We start from the raw sequence: 19,991 nt of genomic DNA, 5'->3' as shown, positions 1-19,991 counted from the left end.
GGAACGGTAAACACACTAAATACTGTGGTTAGGAACGCCGAACCGCGAATGCAAGTGCGGTGTGATTACGGGAAAAGGGAAAAATTGTCAATTCGATTTGTATTAGTGGTCACACTGCGCGCTGATGAGTGATGGGAGTATTGGGGCTTGGACATCATTTAGATAAACAGTTTTGCTAAAAGTCGCAATATATAGTATTATTTTTTTTTTTTTTGCAAACATATTTAATTCTCGTGCGGGTTATAAATACGTGCATCGTCGCTCTAAGTGCGGCAGGCGATATAATATTAATGTTCGTTTAAATGCACGTCCGCGAACCCAATGGAGGGTCCCGTATGAATTGTGTCCCCTGTCTTCATTGCAAAAACCTGTACGTTCCTAGTACCTAGATAGTACACACACACAACATCATCCACATCTCAAGAATTCCCCCAGGGCCAAATCCGCGTCCATGCACTCTACTCTCTCGAATAATATCTGGGAAAGAAAAAGTAAACGAGGCATTAAAAAAAACAATTTTTTTTTAAACATGGTCAAGGACGTCCGGTATTAAGGCCCATCCTACAGAAAGCCGCGTTCACCTCGTTGACGTCATTTTCACTAGCATCAGGCGTGGTAAGAAATATTATATTTTATCATCGTTTACGTCGAGTGTTTAAAAATTATGTACAACCTACTCGACGATTATTATTATTATTCATTTAGTTTTGCGTTTTGAGTAACTTATTTGCCATCGTTATCTTCGTTTTCCCGAAAACAGGTGCGATAAACAGGTATACATCATCATAATATTAATTACGAGCAATATAATGTAGAGATAAGGAGATGTGTCATTCAAGTAATGTTGTGTTTGTGTTGAATGGACTGACCACCGATCGCCTGCATTGCAGTGTTTATTATTTAGCCTATATAATCAGGTAAGGATTTTCGTTTGGTTGCTAATGTAAGACGATTGATTTTAAAATGTGATTTACCATATTATAGATTTTTCTATTAATTTTTTATTTGTTCAATGTGATTTACGTTTCGAGATAAAATAACATGAATATTGATAACCCCTTTATTCCCTAGCATCACACATAAGTTTTAAGTATCTACCAGTGAGTAGGCATTGCTGTTATTAAAAAAGCTAGTGTTTGTTTAAGTATGTTTATGTAATGTCCAACTAGGTACCATTATCTTTAAGCGGTTTGCATTTTTATGTTTTTTAGTCTTTACGCGTACAAATTAATATTTATGTTTTATGCACTTATACGTCATACATAATTTTACTATTTTCTGTGGAGCTGGCATACTTAATATAATTAACTGCCAACAGGAGTTACTAGTATCATACTTGTAAGTGATTACTGGTTGTTTTAGTTTGTTACATAGTCTTTTTGCTATAAGTGACATGAGCTATATGTAGGGCAATAATCGTTATTATATATTATTATATGTTATTATAGTTATTCTGTGATATCAATATGTAGTTGAAATTTAACAATATGATTATTTTACTTTGTGTTATAAAGTTCAAAGTCAGTTTATTACACACAGTCAAATGTAAATGAAAATGTTTTTACACTTGGAATGTAGTAGGAATGTTACAGCAAAGTTTATAGACTGTCAATTTTTTATTAATCCCCTATCTAAAATTTTAGATTTAAAGTATTTTAAGGAATTGTACGTATTAACGGACAATATTTATGAATTGTGAAATATTGAATAATTGTTGTATATTGTTGAGAGTACCTAGTTTAATATAGATAGTTAGTATTTCATCAAAGATTTATAGTGTTAAGTCTAAAGAATAAACAATTTATTATATATTCTATACTAATTGACTTTACTTAAAATTAATTTAATTTGGTAATAACAATATTATTTTCAGATATTAAGTAATAATTATTATACAATACATTTTATTCATTGATTAAAATATGAATATGTAGTTGATGAAATCAAATTTTTTGTTAACTTTATTTTTGTAATTTTTTGTGTTGCAGGTAGAGCGTTTTTGAACAATATGCTATTATTGGAATGATAATTATTTTGGTCATGCAATCAATACGAGTATATCATCCCGATTGATACTTAAGTTATATAGGGACATCAACAATATGTCGTTTTTAAGTGGTCTCAAAAAAGTGCTTCACCTGGGAAACAATGAAGCGAAAAAGAAAAAAGTGTTTAATAACATTCACATGGAATGTGATGTTGATGAATTTTGGGAAATGATAGGTGAATTAGGAGATGGAGCATTTGGAAAAGTTTATAAGGTAAGATTTTATTTCTAGTATTAAATTTACAGGCACAAATTATAATATTCATAAATTGTATTTATCTCACACTGATCAATTATGAGTTTCAATATAGTATTATATAATAATGCATTTAAATTTATTAATGAAATAGAATTATTTGAATTTTTTATTTATCAAATTAAGTGTCTATAAAAATATTATTTTTCCGAAAAACTAAAAATAATTAATTAATAAATATAAAAAATGGGTTTCTTGTTCTTTGAATATGTGTCTAGTTTAACAGATTGACTATAGGTATTTACTAAAAAAAAAATTCTGCAGTAATGGAAACTTCTTTTATTAGCAAAGAAATTGTATAATTTCCAGAAGTATCAAACTCGATTTGATAATGTTAAATTTACTGCTAGCTCTAATTCATGATTATTGAATCTAAGCAATCTGTCTGAAGTTGTAGAAAAATATAGATAAATCTAAAAAATATAATTAAAACTATTAACAAGACTTCAAAACATTTAAAACACTTATCTTTTGTCATATCTATGACGTCATAGTAATGTGATTTTTTTAATTATTGCTGTTAACTTTTATTTTAAAGTAAATTTGTTTGGAGGTCTAACATTTTTTTGTTTCATTGAAATAATTTCAAGAAGAACAAAACTCTGAATATTTTAACACGATCACCTCCGCATGTAAAACTCTGAACGGGTGCCAGTAGCCGTGATTTCCGATAAAATTTTGCTCACCCCGTCCTGCAATCTCGTGATAAAAATTAAACCAATCGCATGACATTAAGTATAGAAACATACTGCATACATAGCCAATGTAAAAAAAATGGTCGTTCCCCGATGGCTGAATCATTCATAAACGTATTTCTAGATATGTATGTATCTAGTAATGATCATGGATCGGCAGTGGAGGTGAACATGTTAAATTATTTGCAAAGTTTATGAATTAAAATTTTGATATAGCTTGTAATTTGTAATACAAATAATAATATATTAGTTAGGCTAATAAAAAAATGATTATATTTTGTGATTGATTTATGTATACTTTATTTCAGGCTCAACACCGTGAAACTGGACATTTAGCAGCTGCTAAAATGTGCACTTTAGAGGGTGAAGATGATCTAGCTGATTTTATGATTGAAATAGATATTTTATCAGAATGTAAACATCCCAACATTGTTCAATTACACGAAGCATATTTTGTTAACTCAAAACTATGGGTAATCAAATAACTCTTTATTATTGTGTGTATGTAAATAACATTTGATTTATTGTTTTTATTTTTTATAAACTTCAACAGATGCTAATTGAGTATTGCGATGGAGGCGCGTTAGATTCAATCATGGTTGAGTTAGACCGTGCATTAATTGAAGAACAAATAGCTTATGTTTGCAAGTATATGTGTGAAGCGCTATCTTTTCTTCATAAATGTAAAATTATCCATCGTGATCTTAAAGCAGGAAATGTACTACTAACAACAGATGCTGGAGTAAAAATAGGTAAATATTTCTTTATCAATAAGAACTAATTCATAAGTATACATTGGTTACCTGAAAGTTAAAATGTTTTGTACAATTATTATTCAAATATTGTTTTACAAACCAAAATTTAACTTATATTAATAATTTACAGCTGATTTTGGAGTTTCTGCCAAAAATAAACAGACACTTCAAAAGCATGATACATTCATAGGAACACCTTATTGGATGGCTCCAGAAGTTGTTTTGTGTGAAACGTTTAGAGACAATCCTTATGACTTTAAAGTGGATATTTGGTCATTGGGCATAACTCTTATAGAACTAGCCCAAATGGAACCACCAAATCATGAAATGTCTCCCATGAGGGTTTTGCTCAAAATACAAAAGTCTGATCCACCCAAATTGGAACAACCTTCTAAGTGGTCAAAAAATTTTAATGATTTCATTGCCCAAGCACTTATTAAGGATCCAGCTCAAAGACCAACTGCTGATAATCTTCTTAAAGTAATTTAATAATTATGTTAATAAGATCAATTTGTGTCCTCGCAGTAGATTAAATAAGCTTATAATAATTAAAGATATAAAAATGGTTATTTTTGTAAAACCGATTAGGTAGTCAAAACAGTCGCGAAGGAAATAATTTGAGGATAGAGAGTTATTTTAATTGTGATAAATTTGAAATATTTCTGATGAATTTGCATTATATTCAGAGTATAAAAAGCAAAAAAAAAATTTAACCTTATTTAGACGTTTTAACAAAAACATTATTTTTAGAAGTTAGTTAATTATAAATATTAATTTGTGAAATTTGTTATTAGCATCCATTTGTGAATGGAAATTTAGATCCAAAACCAATTCGAGATTTATTACTCGAATATAAAGCAGAAGTTGTCGAAGAAGAAGTTGTAGACGAAGAACCGGAGGTAAATTAATTTAAATTAGTTTAAATAAGAATCTGCATTATTATTGCATTGCTTGATTTAATAATTAACTAACACAAATTACCTATTTTAGTTTTTACAATATTGTAAAATATGCATTAGTATATATCATATCACATGTAAAGTTTTGCAATTAATTCTAATAATAGCTATATGACAAAATTTTACTGTTACTTGAAATAATTGGGAGGTATATAGGAAAGGCCTAAAGGTGTTGGCATCCCAAGGGCTTCAACGTTTTAGAAGGCTTACAAATGTTAAAACATTGCTACAGCCAATGTAGTATATAGAAGATAAGTCTTCAGGAAATTATAACAATAAATAGGGAAGTGTCTAGTTACAGAAATTCTATTAAAATAAGGAAACTACAAATATAATGCATTTTTTATATTATTAATTCAGTGAAAAAAAAAACTTAACAATGACTTGTAAAAATATTTGATTATACTGAACAAATTATTGTACATTGTGTAATCTATGGTGAACTAACAGTGACTATGTTAAATTGCTACATTTATTTGCACTGTACTAAATGATGATAAAAATGACAACATATTATATTAGTATTTGTACTACACTGGTACGGTGTGGCGCAGTGGACACCGCAGCTGCCGCAAGGCGCCTGCGGTTAAGCTGCGACTGGTACCGCTTGATCCCGGATGGGTGACCACCTGGGTTTTTAGCGGCAAACCACACCACTAGGCCGACCGGTGAGGACCAAGTTACCAAGTTAGCTATAATCCCGGTCAATAATGCCACACGCATTATTATTATTAGTATTTGTACTTATTAATGTTATTAATGCTGTTTAAAAATGCTTATTAACACAATTGAAATAAATCCACATATTTATTTCCATGCTTACGTAGTATACACGAGGTAGGAAGTACAGAAAATACAGGAATCAATATCAAAGGGTTGGTGGTAAGTTGATCTCAACCTGTGTGCACAATCCTTTTTAATTAATATTACAGCATGTAAAATAGAACTGCTAATATAATAAATGTGTAAAATATTTAACTCGAAAGGTATAAAACTATTTTAATTATACTAATTTTAGGAATTGCCTCAATCTACTCAGTTACCACCCCTGGATTTGGATGTAGTCGAAGATGATACTGTATCCCTTAAAAGTGAACCTGAAAATAAAGGTAAAATTTAGTTGTGTTTTTATTGCTGTAATTATAATTTATTATAAAATGAATTTCTTTTAGATATTAGGGAAGAAAAAGCAGAAGTACCTAAAAAACGTGAAATGGATGAACAATCATCAGACAACAAAAAAATTAAAAAAGATGAAGAGCTATTCACTGAAAACAGTGTATCACAAGTTCCTCTTCCTCCTAAAGAAGTATCATCAAAGAAAAATGTAAGTATTTAAGAAGTAAATTTATTACAACTAAAATAAAATAAATAAATACATTTTATTGTTAAATAAATAATAATTAATTAGAAATTGTAATCAGCCAAAATAATAAGAATAAATATGTTTATTTTTATAAGCAAATTACTGGCATTTTACTACTAACTATACACTAATATTCTGATATCGATTTTTCAGTTTTTAAAAAAAAAGAAAGCTGGTGTGAGTTGGTTAAACTTATTATGTAAATTATATTTATATGTTATTTACATGACCTGAAGATACTCCCATTTGTATAGGATCAATGGTTTGCTAGTGTTTCGTGTTGCTTATTTCACTATTACCTGTAAAGTGAGACAACTGTCTGATACGGTTATGAGTCAAACATTTATATAATTTGTATTCTATAAAAATCTAGATATAGAAGTATAATAGTGTGGCTAATTGTTACATTTGTGTTGCCTATTTAAAATATAGAGTTCTACAAAATTATTGAGTGTAACGTTTTTCTGAATATATCAATGTCAAAATGCATTATTTATGAATAAGATGTAGTTAACTATATATTTTTTTTTGTGTCATAATAAAATAGTAAAAAAATTGAAATATTTACTTTCTAAAATGTATTGTTCAAGACTCTAAATGAATATTATTAAAAAATCTGACATTAACTCTAGTATTAAACTCTTCAATTAAAATTCCAGATGATTAAAAAACATTCTGAACACAAAGGACCTGCGCCACCACCTCCTCCTCTACCACAACCAGTTGTCAAGCTGACCAATAGTGATGTGCCATCAGAGGATACAACTATTCTATTAAAACTTGAAGACCCAGATTCAAAAGAAAAAACTACATTAAATACTGAATCAAAAGATCACGAGTTATTAAAATCGAAAAATATTGAATGTTCAGAAATTAATGATTCTATTAATAACAATTCAGATTCTGTACAACAGACATGTAATACTGATGATAACAAACCTATATCTGATCAACTAGTTCAGCTGCGGAAACATGATGTACCTAGTCCTAGACCTGTTTCTATAGCTTCCAGTTCTGTAAATGGTTCTATTTCAACCACTATGGAAGATTCTCAAGTTAGAACTAGGAGAAGAAGTTCATCTGCGACTAATCGTAATCAAAGAAGGCCTTCACCTCCTTCACTCGATAAAGTCTTGCAAATGAATCAAAATGTTGAAAAAGATAAAATAAAGATGCCTTCAGCTGTCATGAATGAACTAAGTGACCGACTGCAAAACAATCAAAATGAGACTGACCCTCAAAATAATGGTAATTAGTTTTTAACAATTAATAATTAACAATATTAAAAATAATTATTTTTTAGTTGACCAATGTGACAATACCAATAATGGAGGAACTTTAGTAAGAGTTGGATCTTCATCTGCCATTGATTCAAATGTTACAGTTGTTACTACAACACATCCTCCAGTTCTACAAACACATCCTCCAGTTTCACAAACGCATCCTCCGGGTCTTCACACCCAAGTTATTATAGTTGCCGATGGTAGTACAAAATCACAGGTTTGAAAAATTGAATTTTGTATGTATAAAAAAAATAAATTTAGTGATAAATTACTTCTGCTGATAAATGCAAAACGTCACATTATTACGTGTTGAAATATCAGTTATTTTTAATTTTTCCAATGACTTATATTTATTGAAATATTAATTACCTGTTAACTTTTCTATTTATACTGTTGCTTGCCAGTATTTAGTTTTATTTTAAACTGATTTTTAATTGGATAAAATTTATGTAGTATTTTTCAATTGAATGGATATAGCCATAACACTTAAAGAGATTTAAAAATAAACTTTAGATTTATAATGTTGTGGTTTTCTTACTCATTTTAAGGTCGAGAAAACTGACGAAGTTGTGGTTATAAATTCTTCGCAAATCGATGTAGAAGAATTAGATGCTAGCCATGTTTCTGTTATAACTGTTGGAGAAGAACCCCATGCTAAAGAAGCTGATTTATGGAAAAATAAAATTGATCCAGAAGTGCCTAAGCCCATAAGAGTGCCCATAAATAGTGTTCCAGAATCTAACAAACTAAAGATGAATGGACGCAAGCCTGTGGTGAAGTCTTCTAATGAACCTTCTGAAGTATATATTGTCGTTAATAACTCGACAAATGTACATAAATTGGTGACTTAAATAGAATTTTTAACAATTTAAACTTTTTTAACATGTTTCTAACCTTTAGTTTTATTCTTTAGGCGAAAAATTTGTCTGAGGAAATCATATCTAACAATAAACATCATGTTTCCCCAACACGTTCTACTTCGTATTCGCATTCAGATAGTGGCTCAGCATACAGTAGTGGTGGTCAGCGGACGCCACCTTCTGCTGCTAGTACTCGTACATTTGACCGTTCAGATGCCGAAAGTGTATCTACAACAATTAGTCAGGATAGTCGCAGTAGTAATAAAGAAAACAGTCTGCCTCCTCGAGAATACGAAGAAGAAATTATACTGCGTAAAAAACCTGAATATAGCAGGGTAAAAATCATTTTTTTGTTTGTTTATTATTATAGTATAAAATATTAATTTTGCTATATTTAACTTTTTTCTTATCTTTATTCATTAGGAAATTAAAAGGACTAGTAGAAATATAAGTAAAGAAGAGTTGGAAATAAGAAACATGAAAAAGAAAACTAGAAAAAGGACTAGAAAATTTGAAGTAGATGGTGTTGTAGTAACAACAACTACTAGTAAAGTGATATATGGGGATGAAGATTCTAGTCATGGTTATAATGATCAGATATTTAGAAAACAAGAACTGAGAGAACTTAAAATGCTTCAAAAACAAGAGCAAAAACAATTTCAAGATCTATCGTGTAAAGCAGCCATATCTAAAGAACAACAAGATAAAAAATTTGAACAAGAAAGGACGGCATTAATAAAACAGTATGAAGCCGATTTAGATGCAATGGTTAAACAACAACGCCAAGCAGTAGAAAGAGCTGAAACGCAGCAGGAAGTTGATTTACGAATGACTTCTAAGAAGATTCGATTGGAACAAGTAAACAATTTTGTCAAATTTAATGTATAAGGTGATTTACTTTTTTTTTTTTTAATATTAAAAATGGTATTTTATTTTAGGAACGTGAACTAAAAGAATTTAGGGAAGGTTTAAAACAAGAATTACGTCTATTAAAACAGGAAGTTGATTTAAAACCAAAAGAAAGGCGAAAAAATTTGTTTAAAGACAAAAAAGAGAAGTTAGAGACTGAACACGAAGAAAGAGAAAAATTGTTCCTCGAAAAACTTAATGAGAATCATGAAAGTTCCTTAAGCAGACTGAGTGATGCCCATCAAGAAAAAATTGCACTTATGGAACGACAATATTTACAACAAAAACAACAAGTAAGCAAAAATGATTGTAACTTATACAACTATGTTTTTAATAAGCTTAGATAAAGTGTTATAAAACCAAATTTAAGAACATTTTAGACTAATTACTTTTAAAAAGATAATATCGTTTCCAGTCTTTTAAACTTTTTTCTTAGAATTAAAAGTTGTTTAAAATTTTGTACAAATTCATTAGGGTCTTTAATGATAGTATGTTTTATTCCAATACTTACCAGTATTGAATTTAATTTTAAAAAAATGGAAGCTAAAACTGAAATTAAATTTATTAAATAGCATTTATATCCTTGATTATAACAATATATCACGGTTTATATTATTATTTATGTATTTTTTCAAACATGCAATTAAATATTGGAGAAATTATTACAAAATTGGCTTTTAAAAAATAGAATAATTCAAGAATTGCAGGATTTTAAAATTAAATTAAAACTATGTGTACTTAAGAAATACCAAACATATTTTTATAATTTTAATTTCATTTGTGATCACCTTTTAACATCAATATATGTATTTTAAATAATTAAAATAATTTTTTTGTATGTATTTATAGTTGATGAGAGCTAGGGAAGCTGCTTTATGGGAAATGGAAGAACGACAAATCCATGAAAAACAACAGCTAGCCAAAAGACAACTTAAAGATGGATTTTTCTTACAAAGGCATCAGGTATACTTGAATTATTTTTTTATTAACTAGAAGCCAATTTTAAGTGTAGGAAAATTATTAAAAATTGCCTTAGCTAGTTACAGGAGATAGGAACCCATTCCGTCCAAATTGTTTGCTTTAACCAAACAAATATTATTCTTACTGTTTAAATAATGTGTTCTTCTAAATTACTTAATTTTTTTGACTTAAACATTATTTTTTTTAAGACATCTTATTATAAATCAAATTGTACATATTACCATAAAGACCAGAAGGAGGGGGAACCTTGTTGCAGAGAAAGATATTTTTATGAACTAATATTAGGAAGTTAGCTGTTTCTGAACTAATCCAAAACAAAATAGTGTCAGTTTCAGTCATAGATTTAGTAAGAAATCCCCTTATATATGATTGTGAAAATAAATTCAGATAAATTCAGAAATGCAGGTAAAATAGTGTTACTGATTGTTTTACATTTGCGTTGCCTAATCATGGTATATTTTATTTATGATTTTGCTAACCTTGCTTATTTTCAAACTGACAGTTAATTTAATAAAAAAAAGTTTTATCATTTAGCTATCACGTATCACGTCTATAATTGTAAACATTTTGCCTAAGCACATTTTTTTTTTTGTTTCTCTATTGCTATAAAAATAATAATAATAAATAATTTTTATTATTATAACTTTAATTACCTATGTTAGATTAGATGTTGTCTTATCAAACTAGCCCTCGTTCTAAAAAATTCTTCGGTCTAAGTTTTCAGCAAATTGTTCTGTAGACATTACATTTAGTGATAACACATTTTTGGTATTAATTTTGTATTTATTATTTAAATGTTTTCCACTTATATAGATAGCTGATATTTGTAATTAATTTAAAATAACTTATTAACAAATTATATATTTTTTTTACTTATAGATGTTGATAAGACATGAAAAGGAGTTAGAACAAATGAAGCGAATGAATCTACGCAAAGATGAAGAAATGCAAAAAAAATTGGGAGTTGAAAAAAGATCTTTGCCAAAACGTATACGTTCAGAGATGAAAGCTCGTGAAATGATGTTCCGCGAATCCGTACGTATTAGTATGGCAACAAATCCACACCCTGATCCCGAATATGAGCGTAATCGTCTCAAGAAGTTCCAAGAAAACGAAAAGAAAAGATATCGTGCAGAAACCCTTGCATTTGAAATGAAACAACAGAGACAATTAGAAGAACTTAGAATTGCAAATGATACTACCATTAGGGAGCTTGAACAACTCCAAAATGAAAAACGTGAGTAATTTTAAAACTATTAATATTGCCACTATAATCATATATCAAGTATAGTATAAATGGAAAACGTCAGTATTTGGACATAACATTTTTTTTCTTCATAATAATGTTAACACAGGTAAAAAAGTTTTGCTAATTACATTTTGTGTTGCTTATTTAGAGTTAATAGTAATCTATGTCAAAATATTTTCTTACCTAATTTAATTTTGTGTTTTTAGGTAAAATGCTCATGGAGCATGAAACAACAAAACTAAAAGAGCAAGAAGAATTGTATGCTCGTGAGTTGAGGGAATGGAAAGCTCATCTTAAACCTAGAAAACAGGTAACATAAAACAATTGTTTTGCAAATTAATAGTTTTGAATTCTAGCTACTGTATTGTTGAGTTAGTTTTTTTTTACTTCTTTCTTTTTATCTAATATTCCGCATCTTTTTCAAATTAATATTTTGATTTATTTACTTATGTAATTATGTACAAAACGGATTATAACCCAAAGTACAGTTGAATCATTTTATACTGAATATTTAAAATGATTTATTTAATAAACTGTTATATGTGTACATATTAAATATTTATTGAGATTAGATTAGTTTAGTAAAATATAATATAGATGATCTCTTCATTTATACACACGCCAATCAAGTATTATTAAGTAGTATACATTTGTTTGTCAGAACCTTGAGATGGAGCTAACGAGACAAGCCAAAGGGAGCCTATGGACCAATCGCTATTCGTTGCCTCCATCCCCCGCTACTACATTGCTCAGACGCGAGTATTCGTTTTCATCACTTGCTTCGAGTTCTCAATTGACCAACACCTCATTTCGTTCCTTAGGTTCTGGCTTCCTTCCCAGGCGTTGTATCAATGAAATTCCTAACAAATCGTTAAATCAGTCCACTATGTAATGTTTTGTGTAATATTTTGTCGTGCATTAATCGGAACAAGGGCATTTGATTATTACAAAGTATAGTAATTTGTACTATAATGTAGTAACATAATATAGCCAAATAGTTTACAATTAAATAATTTTATATCAAGATGTCTGTTATTTTTTTTCAATTCTAATGTATGTTGTCACTGTGCAAATGATGCATCATTTTTCATTTAAAACTCAAACCCACTAGTATGTAAGGTAACCTAACTAGCATATATATTATTTTCGTATGAATCCATACAATTTGTATAAATATATGTATTTATATTATTTTTCATATGGCTTGTGGTTATCATTCTCAATCATAAAATAATTAATTTGAGTATTTCTAAAGATACTGTACTTGCTACCATTGATTTTAAACCAGTAGTACAAATGAATAAATTAAATCCTAAATAATACTTTCATTGCTTAGGTATCCTAATAAAACATAATATTTGGCTAGTCATGTTTATAGTTATACCATTTTATAGTAGCCATTTAAAGTATTATATGTTTTATCGTTAAAAAATGTAATATTTTTGAAAAATGTATGTATCTGTTAATTCGTTTAAAGTATTTAGGATTTCAACTGAAATGATTTCTCATAATATGTATGAAATTAACATTAGCTTAGGTTATCTAAACGAATTATAAACAACTGTATACATTTGTATATATATATAATAAATAATACTACAACAATCATTAAACATTAATCATAAACTAAGATAAATAACCTAGTTTGTGGTGTTAACTTTTGCTACCATGATGTTATAAATAATTAGAAACCAAATTTTAGAAAAATATAAAATAAACATTATTAAAGTATTATACACAAAATATTTTTTTTCTATGTAATATATAGGTAAATAATATTTTAAAATTACTGTATTGATTACTAATTATTTATATATTTTTTGATGAACATTGTAGTAGCCAATTACATTTTTTTTTAAATATTATTTTTACGGTTATATGGCATTGCACTTATTTATTTTTGTACCATTAAAATAAATATATTATATTGTGCATGGCTATATTCATTTTTTTTAATATCTATTCATATTAAAGTATTTATCATTGCATATTATTAACTCTTCATTAAATAAGATCAGTATATATGTTAATGCAATACTGTATTTAATTCAACACTTTATTATTTTAATAATGCTTGTGTGGTATTTTTGCTTCCTTTTCCTTTGAATGCTTATCCCAGAGTGCTGCCACAGTATAAAACTAATGTAAGTAATTGTGTAATTAATAATAATTTGCTTGCAATTAGTTTTTTTTTCTCATTATACTGTATATTCCATATAATGATCATTGACGCAATTAAAGAGTTGAAATTCTAAAATAACTACTTAATTTATTATTAATTTGTTAAACATGTCAATTTCAGTAATAAATGACTAAATCACTAGAGTGGATGTCAATTTAGATTGTTTAAAAACTACCTTATCTCGGCTAGATTTAGATTATTGGTGGGAGCAAAAGAATAATTTTTATTTCTTCACTCAAAGTCCACTACTCTTAAAATTTTGTTAAAAGTAGTTGAACATTAACAGACAAAAATAACAAAACAAGAAGTCTATATTTTGCTAATTATAATAGAAAATAATCCTTTTTTTTTTTTAATAATTCAATAATACCCCAATTAAGTTTTTGCGACAACTATGACCTCGAAAAATTGTGGCGTTTGTCTTCTATACCTTTAAACAATTAATCACTGTCTCGAGGTAAATAGTATTTGTTTTGCGCCAATGATTTGTATTTTATTCATATAATTTTATTTCATATTCCAACATTGTGTAATAACTTGTTTAAACATAATATTATATTGGACTTGACCGTTATTTCAGAAATTAGAAGAACAGTTTGCGATACAACTGGAAGAACAAGAAGCTATATTTGGGCCGGCCAACAGTATGCTGCCATTAGATACAAGTCCGCCATCCCATCACCATTCTTATCATCACAGAAGTTCCACTCGGAGCAGTTTATCTTCTATGTCGGCAGATTGACTCAACTTGTAAATATTATAATTGTAATACCTTTATGTACACACCTATTTTAAGTATTTTTTTTTTTTTTTAGTTAAATGTGCCAACTTTGCCCTCATCCTGTTTCTTTAATAATGCAATGTATAAATTATATTATACTACTCAATACTTCTTAACTTAAATGTTTTGTATACATACATTTTTTTTATATATATTATATATAATTATAGTTAATAAATTACATTTTGTTTTTATTTAAATGGAACTTTTCATTGTCTACTAAAGAACTTTTAATGTTTCCAAATTCTTTGTTGTAACTAAAAATGTTAGATTTTTTTATTTTATTAATATATATATTAAATATAATTAGCATACACAAAACATGCAGAATATCCTATAATACATGTAAAATAAACCAATAAATAATAAAAACATTTAATATTGAATACAACTAAATAGTATGTACAAAATGTACAAAAGTATGTTTGATATAAATCACAATTATACTCTTTTTTTTATGTTGGTATACAAACTTAATTTAAACGAGCTTTTTGGCTTCAAAGAAGCTTTTCAAATGTCGCATTTGCCAGAAACCCATGACCAACAATATGAATAGTTGTGTGAGCGACCACCAAAAGACCCTTTGGTGAGTACTTTCACTGGTTTGACGGAATCTCTCTTCACGATACTAAAACAAAAAATATTTATGTTAAAAGAAAATACTTAAATTGAAAATATATAAAACTTACTTTAAAATTATAATGTCTTTTTCAGATTACAAAAAAATATAAATAAATAATCAAATTTATTAAGGGAATAAGTTAAATTTGTATCTGTCTAATATGACTAATTAAATAAAATGTATAAATTATACATGGTTTTAATGTTATTTTAAATCAAATTAACACTAATAGATAATAAGTTTAATTAAAACAAATAAGAAATGAGCATTGAAGGATTAAAATAAATTATATACCAAAAAAAAAAAAAGAATAACAAAACATAATTTTATCATAAACAGTTAAATAATAAAAGATAAATTTATATTTATTGCTTTATCTAGGTTAAAAATTATTATTCAAACAATGCTCATATCTGGGTATAATATATATTTTTACCTAGTAATTATTTTTACTCGTTTTGATTCTTAATATGAAAATGTCTGTTTTGCACTTTCAAAATAGTATTACAATATGTTAATAGCAAATAAAAATGATTTTCTATTACTCATACATATAAAAATGTGCAGGGTTGTAGAAATTTTATGTTGCAGCAATTTTTTCTATTAAATAATTTTTTTTATTTAATAACATTTATGTAAAATCTTTATTATGTTTTAGCAATAAAAATTATATTTTGTATTAGAGTTAAAAATATTATTTAAAACGTTTAATACTGAGGGATGACTTTATAGGCTAAATATCGACTTACGCCACTAAAAATAATGACTGGTCGATGACCGGTTATAGATAAATATGACTTTAGTTATTAACATATATTAGGGGTGGGGTAGACTGTAATGTTTTTTATACTCACACGAACCCGTACTTTCTTTCTCGCCTAAACTTTAAATGCTAATAACTCTAAAAGTATTTATTCGAAACTATTTATAGACAAGTCTTTATTTTCATTGCATTATTCTGCTTTTAAATTTTAATAGATAATTAAAATATGTATGACGTTATTTCAATTTTAACATTACCCTTTAAGATAATATTTTTTTGATAAAACGTTTATTTGATTGAACCAATCATTGTAACAGTTTGGATAATCCTTATTACAAGATAAAATATTTCTTACTCTTTGATAACTTTGCTCTTTGCTTATTTGATCAACTTGCTCAACTAGCTGTCTTATTCTTAGCTGCAAGTCCGATAACTTTTCTTTTTGTGCTACTTGAGCGTAATCAATAGCTTGATCACCAACTTGAATATCCAAATGCACTCTCTATATTGACATAATTGACTACAATTAAAAAGAAACGTCTGGTAGAATAAATTGTATTTATTTGAAACTTACCAATTGTGTGCCACCAATCCAGGCAGTAGTATTGGAATACATACATATGGTATGTTCGCCTGGAGTATGAGATGTAAATGAAATTTTACCTTCGTAACTATAAACCTGAAACAAAACACATAGGTGTGAATAAAAAGAAGTTTCATCAAGCATTGCTATACTATATTCAGGTTAGGATGAACCGCTTTCGCGCATGCAGACTGAGCTGCCAAACACCGTTGGACCCTTTTGGCAATCGCTATACGTTCTGTGATTAGTCATCAATCACAAACGACAGCTGTCTAGGCCTAGGCGCGGATCGTCTAGTGAAGGAGGGATGCACAGAGGTAACGAGTTTTTTCGTCAACCAAGCGGTTCATTCTTAAACTGAATACAGTACAATTGCCTACCCGTGATAAAATGATTTTCATATCTGGATCTTTGACTTCTACGTTCATACCGATACCCGGAGTGGGTGGCGTAAAGCCTCCAGTCCGTACGTCAAACAGCTCGACTTTATAATTAGCTAAAAACATTAATTTATAAGTAGGTATGCGTACAACATATTAAATAGTATTATATATATTTTTCATTTTACTAACATACTACAGTGGTTTCATCGGGTATTTCTTCAATGAAGCATTTCCGTTCCGTCTCGCCAATATGAAAGTACAAACATTGAACAGAGCTCAACAAAATTGCAAACACCAACAAAAGAACCTTCATTGTTGTTAATGTTCAATTATGAGATTGCGATATTATGAGAAAGAAGCAAGAACGAAGAAACAATTATATTTCTATTTCCTCGTAGAAAAAATCGGAATTCAGATTTTAGCGGTGTGTACTATATGAACTTAGAAGCAAAACCATCTGGTATCTAATACCAATAGCGCAAAATATACACCTAGTACACGTCATTATTGTAAGCTGAATTCTCGTATACAACATCAATGTTGACGTTTGGTGGTCAAGTAACTGCTCTCTGGTGTCAAGCATGAATACTAAAGTCTCAGAAGTGGCTTTCAATCTTATCACTACCACTATTCACGGCTTATTTGTTTTTTTTATACGACGATTTGAATTTTACTAAATATTCCGATAATTTATTTTAGTTTCCAATTTTCCATGCGGAGTTGAGAAGGTGTGGTGCTCTTTTACATTGATTTTTTTTTATTCTATTACGAGCTCATAACTTTAGTAATAAGATTACTAAAGAAGTTGGTTGATGGTTTGTATGCATAATAGGCGTATATTTAGATTAATAACGAAATAACGAATAACGATATTCTGAGAAAATTACCTTCGGTCTAATTTTCAAGCCCAAATCTCTAAGACTTCTTAATAAAGTGTAAAGAAATTTCTAATAAGCGTTTTAATTTGTTTATTGGTATGAATTTTTGTCAATAAAGTGCTGTATAGTATAAATGTTATCTAATATTTATATAATACAAGCTGTTCCGACCCGGCGTTGCTCGAGATTTAGTTTGCCAGGCCTGAGTAAAATAATTACAAATAAGATTAAAAAAGTCAGTTCTCCACGCTGTACATTGTAGAGCTTTAGCATACTCCGTCTCAGCTTTCTTTTGGATCTACATATGTACATTACATTATATTGACAGACAGACATTCATTTTTATACATATATATTTATATGTATACAGTATAATTTACATTTAATTATATTTTAGCTTCGATTTTATAATGAGTAGTTCGTCAGAAGAAGATATTATTATTGTCCTAGCTTGCCATGAAATAGAAACTTATTCAACTAGGTTGTGGGTTCATGATATAAATCGTAAAAGAAGTGAATTTGGCAAATTTCACTATCTATTTACGGATTTATTAAAAGACGAACAGACATTTTAAAAATATTTTAGAATGTCGAGCAATAAATATTTTGAACTGTTAAAATTAATACCATGGAAACATCGAGATACTCGATTTCGGAAAACTATTTCACCTACAGAACGTTTAGCAGTGACACTGAAGTAAGTTATTTAAAAAAAAAAAATTATTATTTAAAAATGAATTACGAACTAGTTTTATATTTTTACATTTAAGGAAAAAAAACATTTAAAATTATATAGTAATAATTACATTTAAAAAGGTTTAAATAATAATAATAAAAATTATTTTTAATTATTATAAATTATAATAATTTGGGTTTGACTCCGTTTTGTTTGTTTGTTGTGGTTGATGTTGCATGGTCGATTGCTGTAAGTTTTTTAACTTGTACTCCGTCACCAAACCTGAGATTCTTGATTTAATTTCAATTTGTAAATGTGGTTGAAATGTTCTCACAGTTTCCTCCATAGCTTCGAAAAACTATTCAAGTGATCTTTTTTTTTAGAAGTCTGTTTTTGATCAAAATAGTTTTGTAAAACTTTTGCCATAGCTAATGGCTGGTTTTTTTTTTGCTTAAATGAAGAAGATGGTGTTGCCGATGGCACGGGTAATAAATCAGAATTATTATCGATTTTACTGGACTTTTCTTGTACACATATGTCCATCATGCTATTATTTGCTCAAAATAATATCATGCTGATTAATTGTATGTAATATTAATTAATATGTTGATATAACCCCCTTTACTTTACACTTTACTTCTATTTATTGAAAGTTTGACATTGGTATTATTTGTATCATAAATATATTGTTATTATTTGGTATAGAAAATAAATGTGTAATTTGATTTTATACATGTTTTGCGTCATTCATTCGACAACTTTGTTAATTTATAATAAAACAGTGGAGTATTTGTTAAGCACATATTTTAAACGCGACAACGTTCAATTACGATCATTGATTATTTGAGATCATTAGGTAACTTTAAATCTTAGGTAAATGCTACAATAAAAAAGTGTGTGCTATTGACTTATTATTGGATTACATTTTGAAAATAGTCCATCAACTAAATTGATTTAATTAAATTTAATATTCTCAATTGACATGTACACTTTAACAATTGACACGGTTACTATTTAATTTTACTTTATTATTAATGTTATTGTTAAATTTTAACATATTTAAGTACATGTCATACCCCATATGTAATTAGAAGGTCGACATAGACAGTTTTGATTAAAAACTCTACTTAGTGTTGGAGAATTTAAGGGACTCTTTCAATTCATTTAATTTTAACCACTAGATATTTAAGAGATTTAACACGATACAATAACCAGAAAAAGTAAAAAATATTTGACTTAATTATTATTTAGGTAGAAAACATAATCATCGTTATCAAAAGTATCTTATAAACTGTTAATTAAGTATTAACTACTAATATTTAAAGAATGTTATGTATGCAAATAAAATGACATTTTTTGTTAGTTTTGTTTGTGTTGAATCAAATTACACAATTTTAATTTACATTTGATTAACAGTTTAGGTACATTGAAATAAATATTATATCGGTAGTGTCTATTATAATACTGATTTAGAAATTATGATAAGATTGCTATGCGATTGCTAAATAATTTGTTAAAAATCCTAAATTGCTGTTAAATAGTGAAGTCGTGTTAGTTGATTAATAAATAAATACAATTGTTTCTTTACAGATTTTCAAAAAACATTTTTTTTTTTTTATTAATAATAATTTCAGAACATTAATAAAATTATTAATTTAAAGTATACATATAATAATTAGATTAACCTTATAATTACTATATAGGTATTAGTTTTAAAGCAACTAGAAATTGTAAGGGCTTTAAGTAATTTGTTTTCGGGCATT

General features: G+C 27.9%; 2 protein-coding genes across 8 annotated transcripts; one reads left to right on the top strand and one right to left on the bottom strand.

Moving 5' to 3' along the window:
• Positions 1-175: 175 nt before the first annotated feature.
• LOC126833621 (serine/threonine-protein kinase 10) lies at positions 176-14,523 on the top strand. Of its 7 annotated transcripts, XM_050565059.1 has the most exons (20): positions 177-615; positions 761-917; positions 1,989-2,261; positions 3,307-3,471; positions 3,552-3,750; positions 3,884-4,233; positions 4,548-4,652; positions 5,731-5,821; positions 5,885-6,039; positions 6,738-7,326; positions 7,382-7,578; positions 7,910-8,203; positions 8,275-8,556; positions 8,645-9,079; positions 9,160-9,423; positions 9,980-10,093; positions 10,991-11,348; positions 11,567-11,670; positions 14,123-14,292; positions 14,358-14,523. In XM_050565059.1, the coding sequence occupies exons 3-19, from the start codon at positions 2,103-2,105 to the stop codon at positions 14,282-14,284; spliced, it is 4,023 nt and encodes a 1,340-aa protein (XP_050421016.1). In that variant the 5' UTR covers positions 177-615; positions 761-917; positions 1,989-2,102; the 3' UTR covers positions 14,285-14,292; positions 14,358-14,523. The 7 variants fall into 7 exon arrangements, with proteins under 7 accessions (XP_050421014.1, XP_050421010.1, XP_050421012.1 ...); XM_050565057.1 differs by lacking the exons at positions 14,123-14,292; positions 14,358-14,523 and adding an exon at positions 12,022-12,492 and having other exon boundaries at positions 176-615; positions 7,910-8,191; XM_050565053.1 differs by lacking the exons at positions 14,123-14,292; positions 14,358-14,523 and adding an exon at positions 12,022-12,492 and having other exon boundaries at positions 176-615.
• Positions 14,524-14,682: 159 nt separating this feature from the next.
• On the bottom strand, positions 14,683-17,124 carry LOC126833624 (transmembrane emp24 domain-containing protein eca). The gene is made up of 5 exons (XM_050565062.1): positions 16,864-17,124; positions 16,672-16,787; positions 16,283-16,387; positions 16,064-16,210; positions 14,683-14,951 (listed from the first exon to the last, which is right to left on the bottom strand). The coding sequence occupies exons 1-5, from the start codon at positions 16,985-16,987 to the stop codon at positions 14,802-14,804; spliced, it is 642 nt and encodes a 213-aa protein (XP_050421019.1). The 5' UTR covers positions 16,988-17,124; the 3' UTR covers positions 14,683-14,801.
• Between the last annotated feature and the right edge of the window lie 2,867 nt (positions 17,125-19,991).

Source organism: Adelges cooleyi, unplaced genomic scaffold (assembly GCF_023614345.1).
Source record: "Adelges cooleyi isolate 19-005CV unplaced genomic scaffold, UGA_ACOO_1.1 ACOO_flye_CR_arks_rails_tigmint_CR_PRNA_2, whole genome shotgun sequence".
Lineage (NCBI taxonomy): Eukaryota > Metazoa > Arthropoda > Insecta > Hemiptera > Adelgidae > Adelges > Adelges cooleyi.
This window is presented reverse-complemented; position numbering and strand designations above follow the sequence as displayed.

Bases quoted from the DNA above. Each gene is read 5' to 3' on its own strand.
- LOC126833621 (XM_050565055.1), top strand. From the start codon at position 2,103: ATGTCGTTTTTAAGTGGTCTCAAAAAAGTGCTTCACCTGGGAAACAAT. The intron at 2,262-3,306 runs GTAAGATTTTAT...ACTTTATTTCAG, and splicing joins CATTTGGAAAAGTTTATAAG to GCTCAACACCGTGAAACTGG. The intron at 9,080-9,159 runs GTAAACAATTTT...ATTTTATTTTAG, and splicing joins AGAAGATTCGATTGGAACAA to GAACGTGAACTAAAAGAATT.
- LOC126833624 (XM_050565062.1), bottom strand. From the start codon at position 16,987: ATGAAGGTTCTTTTGTTGGTGTTTGCAATTTTGTTGAGCTCTGTTCAA. The intron at 16,211-16,282 runs GTAAGTTTCAAA...ATGTCAATATAG, and splicing joins GGATTGGTGGCACACAATTG to AGAGTGCATTTGGATATTCA. The intron at 14,952-16,063 runs GTAAGAAATATT...TTTTTGTTTTAG, and splicing joins AAGAGCAAAGTTATCAAAGA to TATCGTGAAGAGAGATTCCG.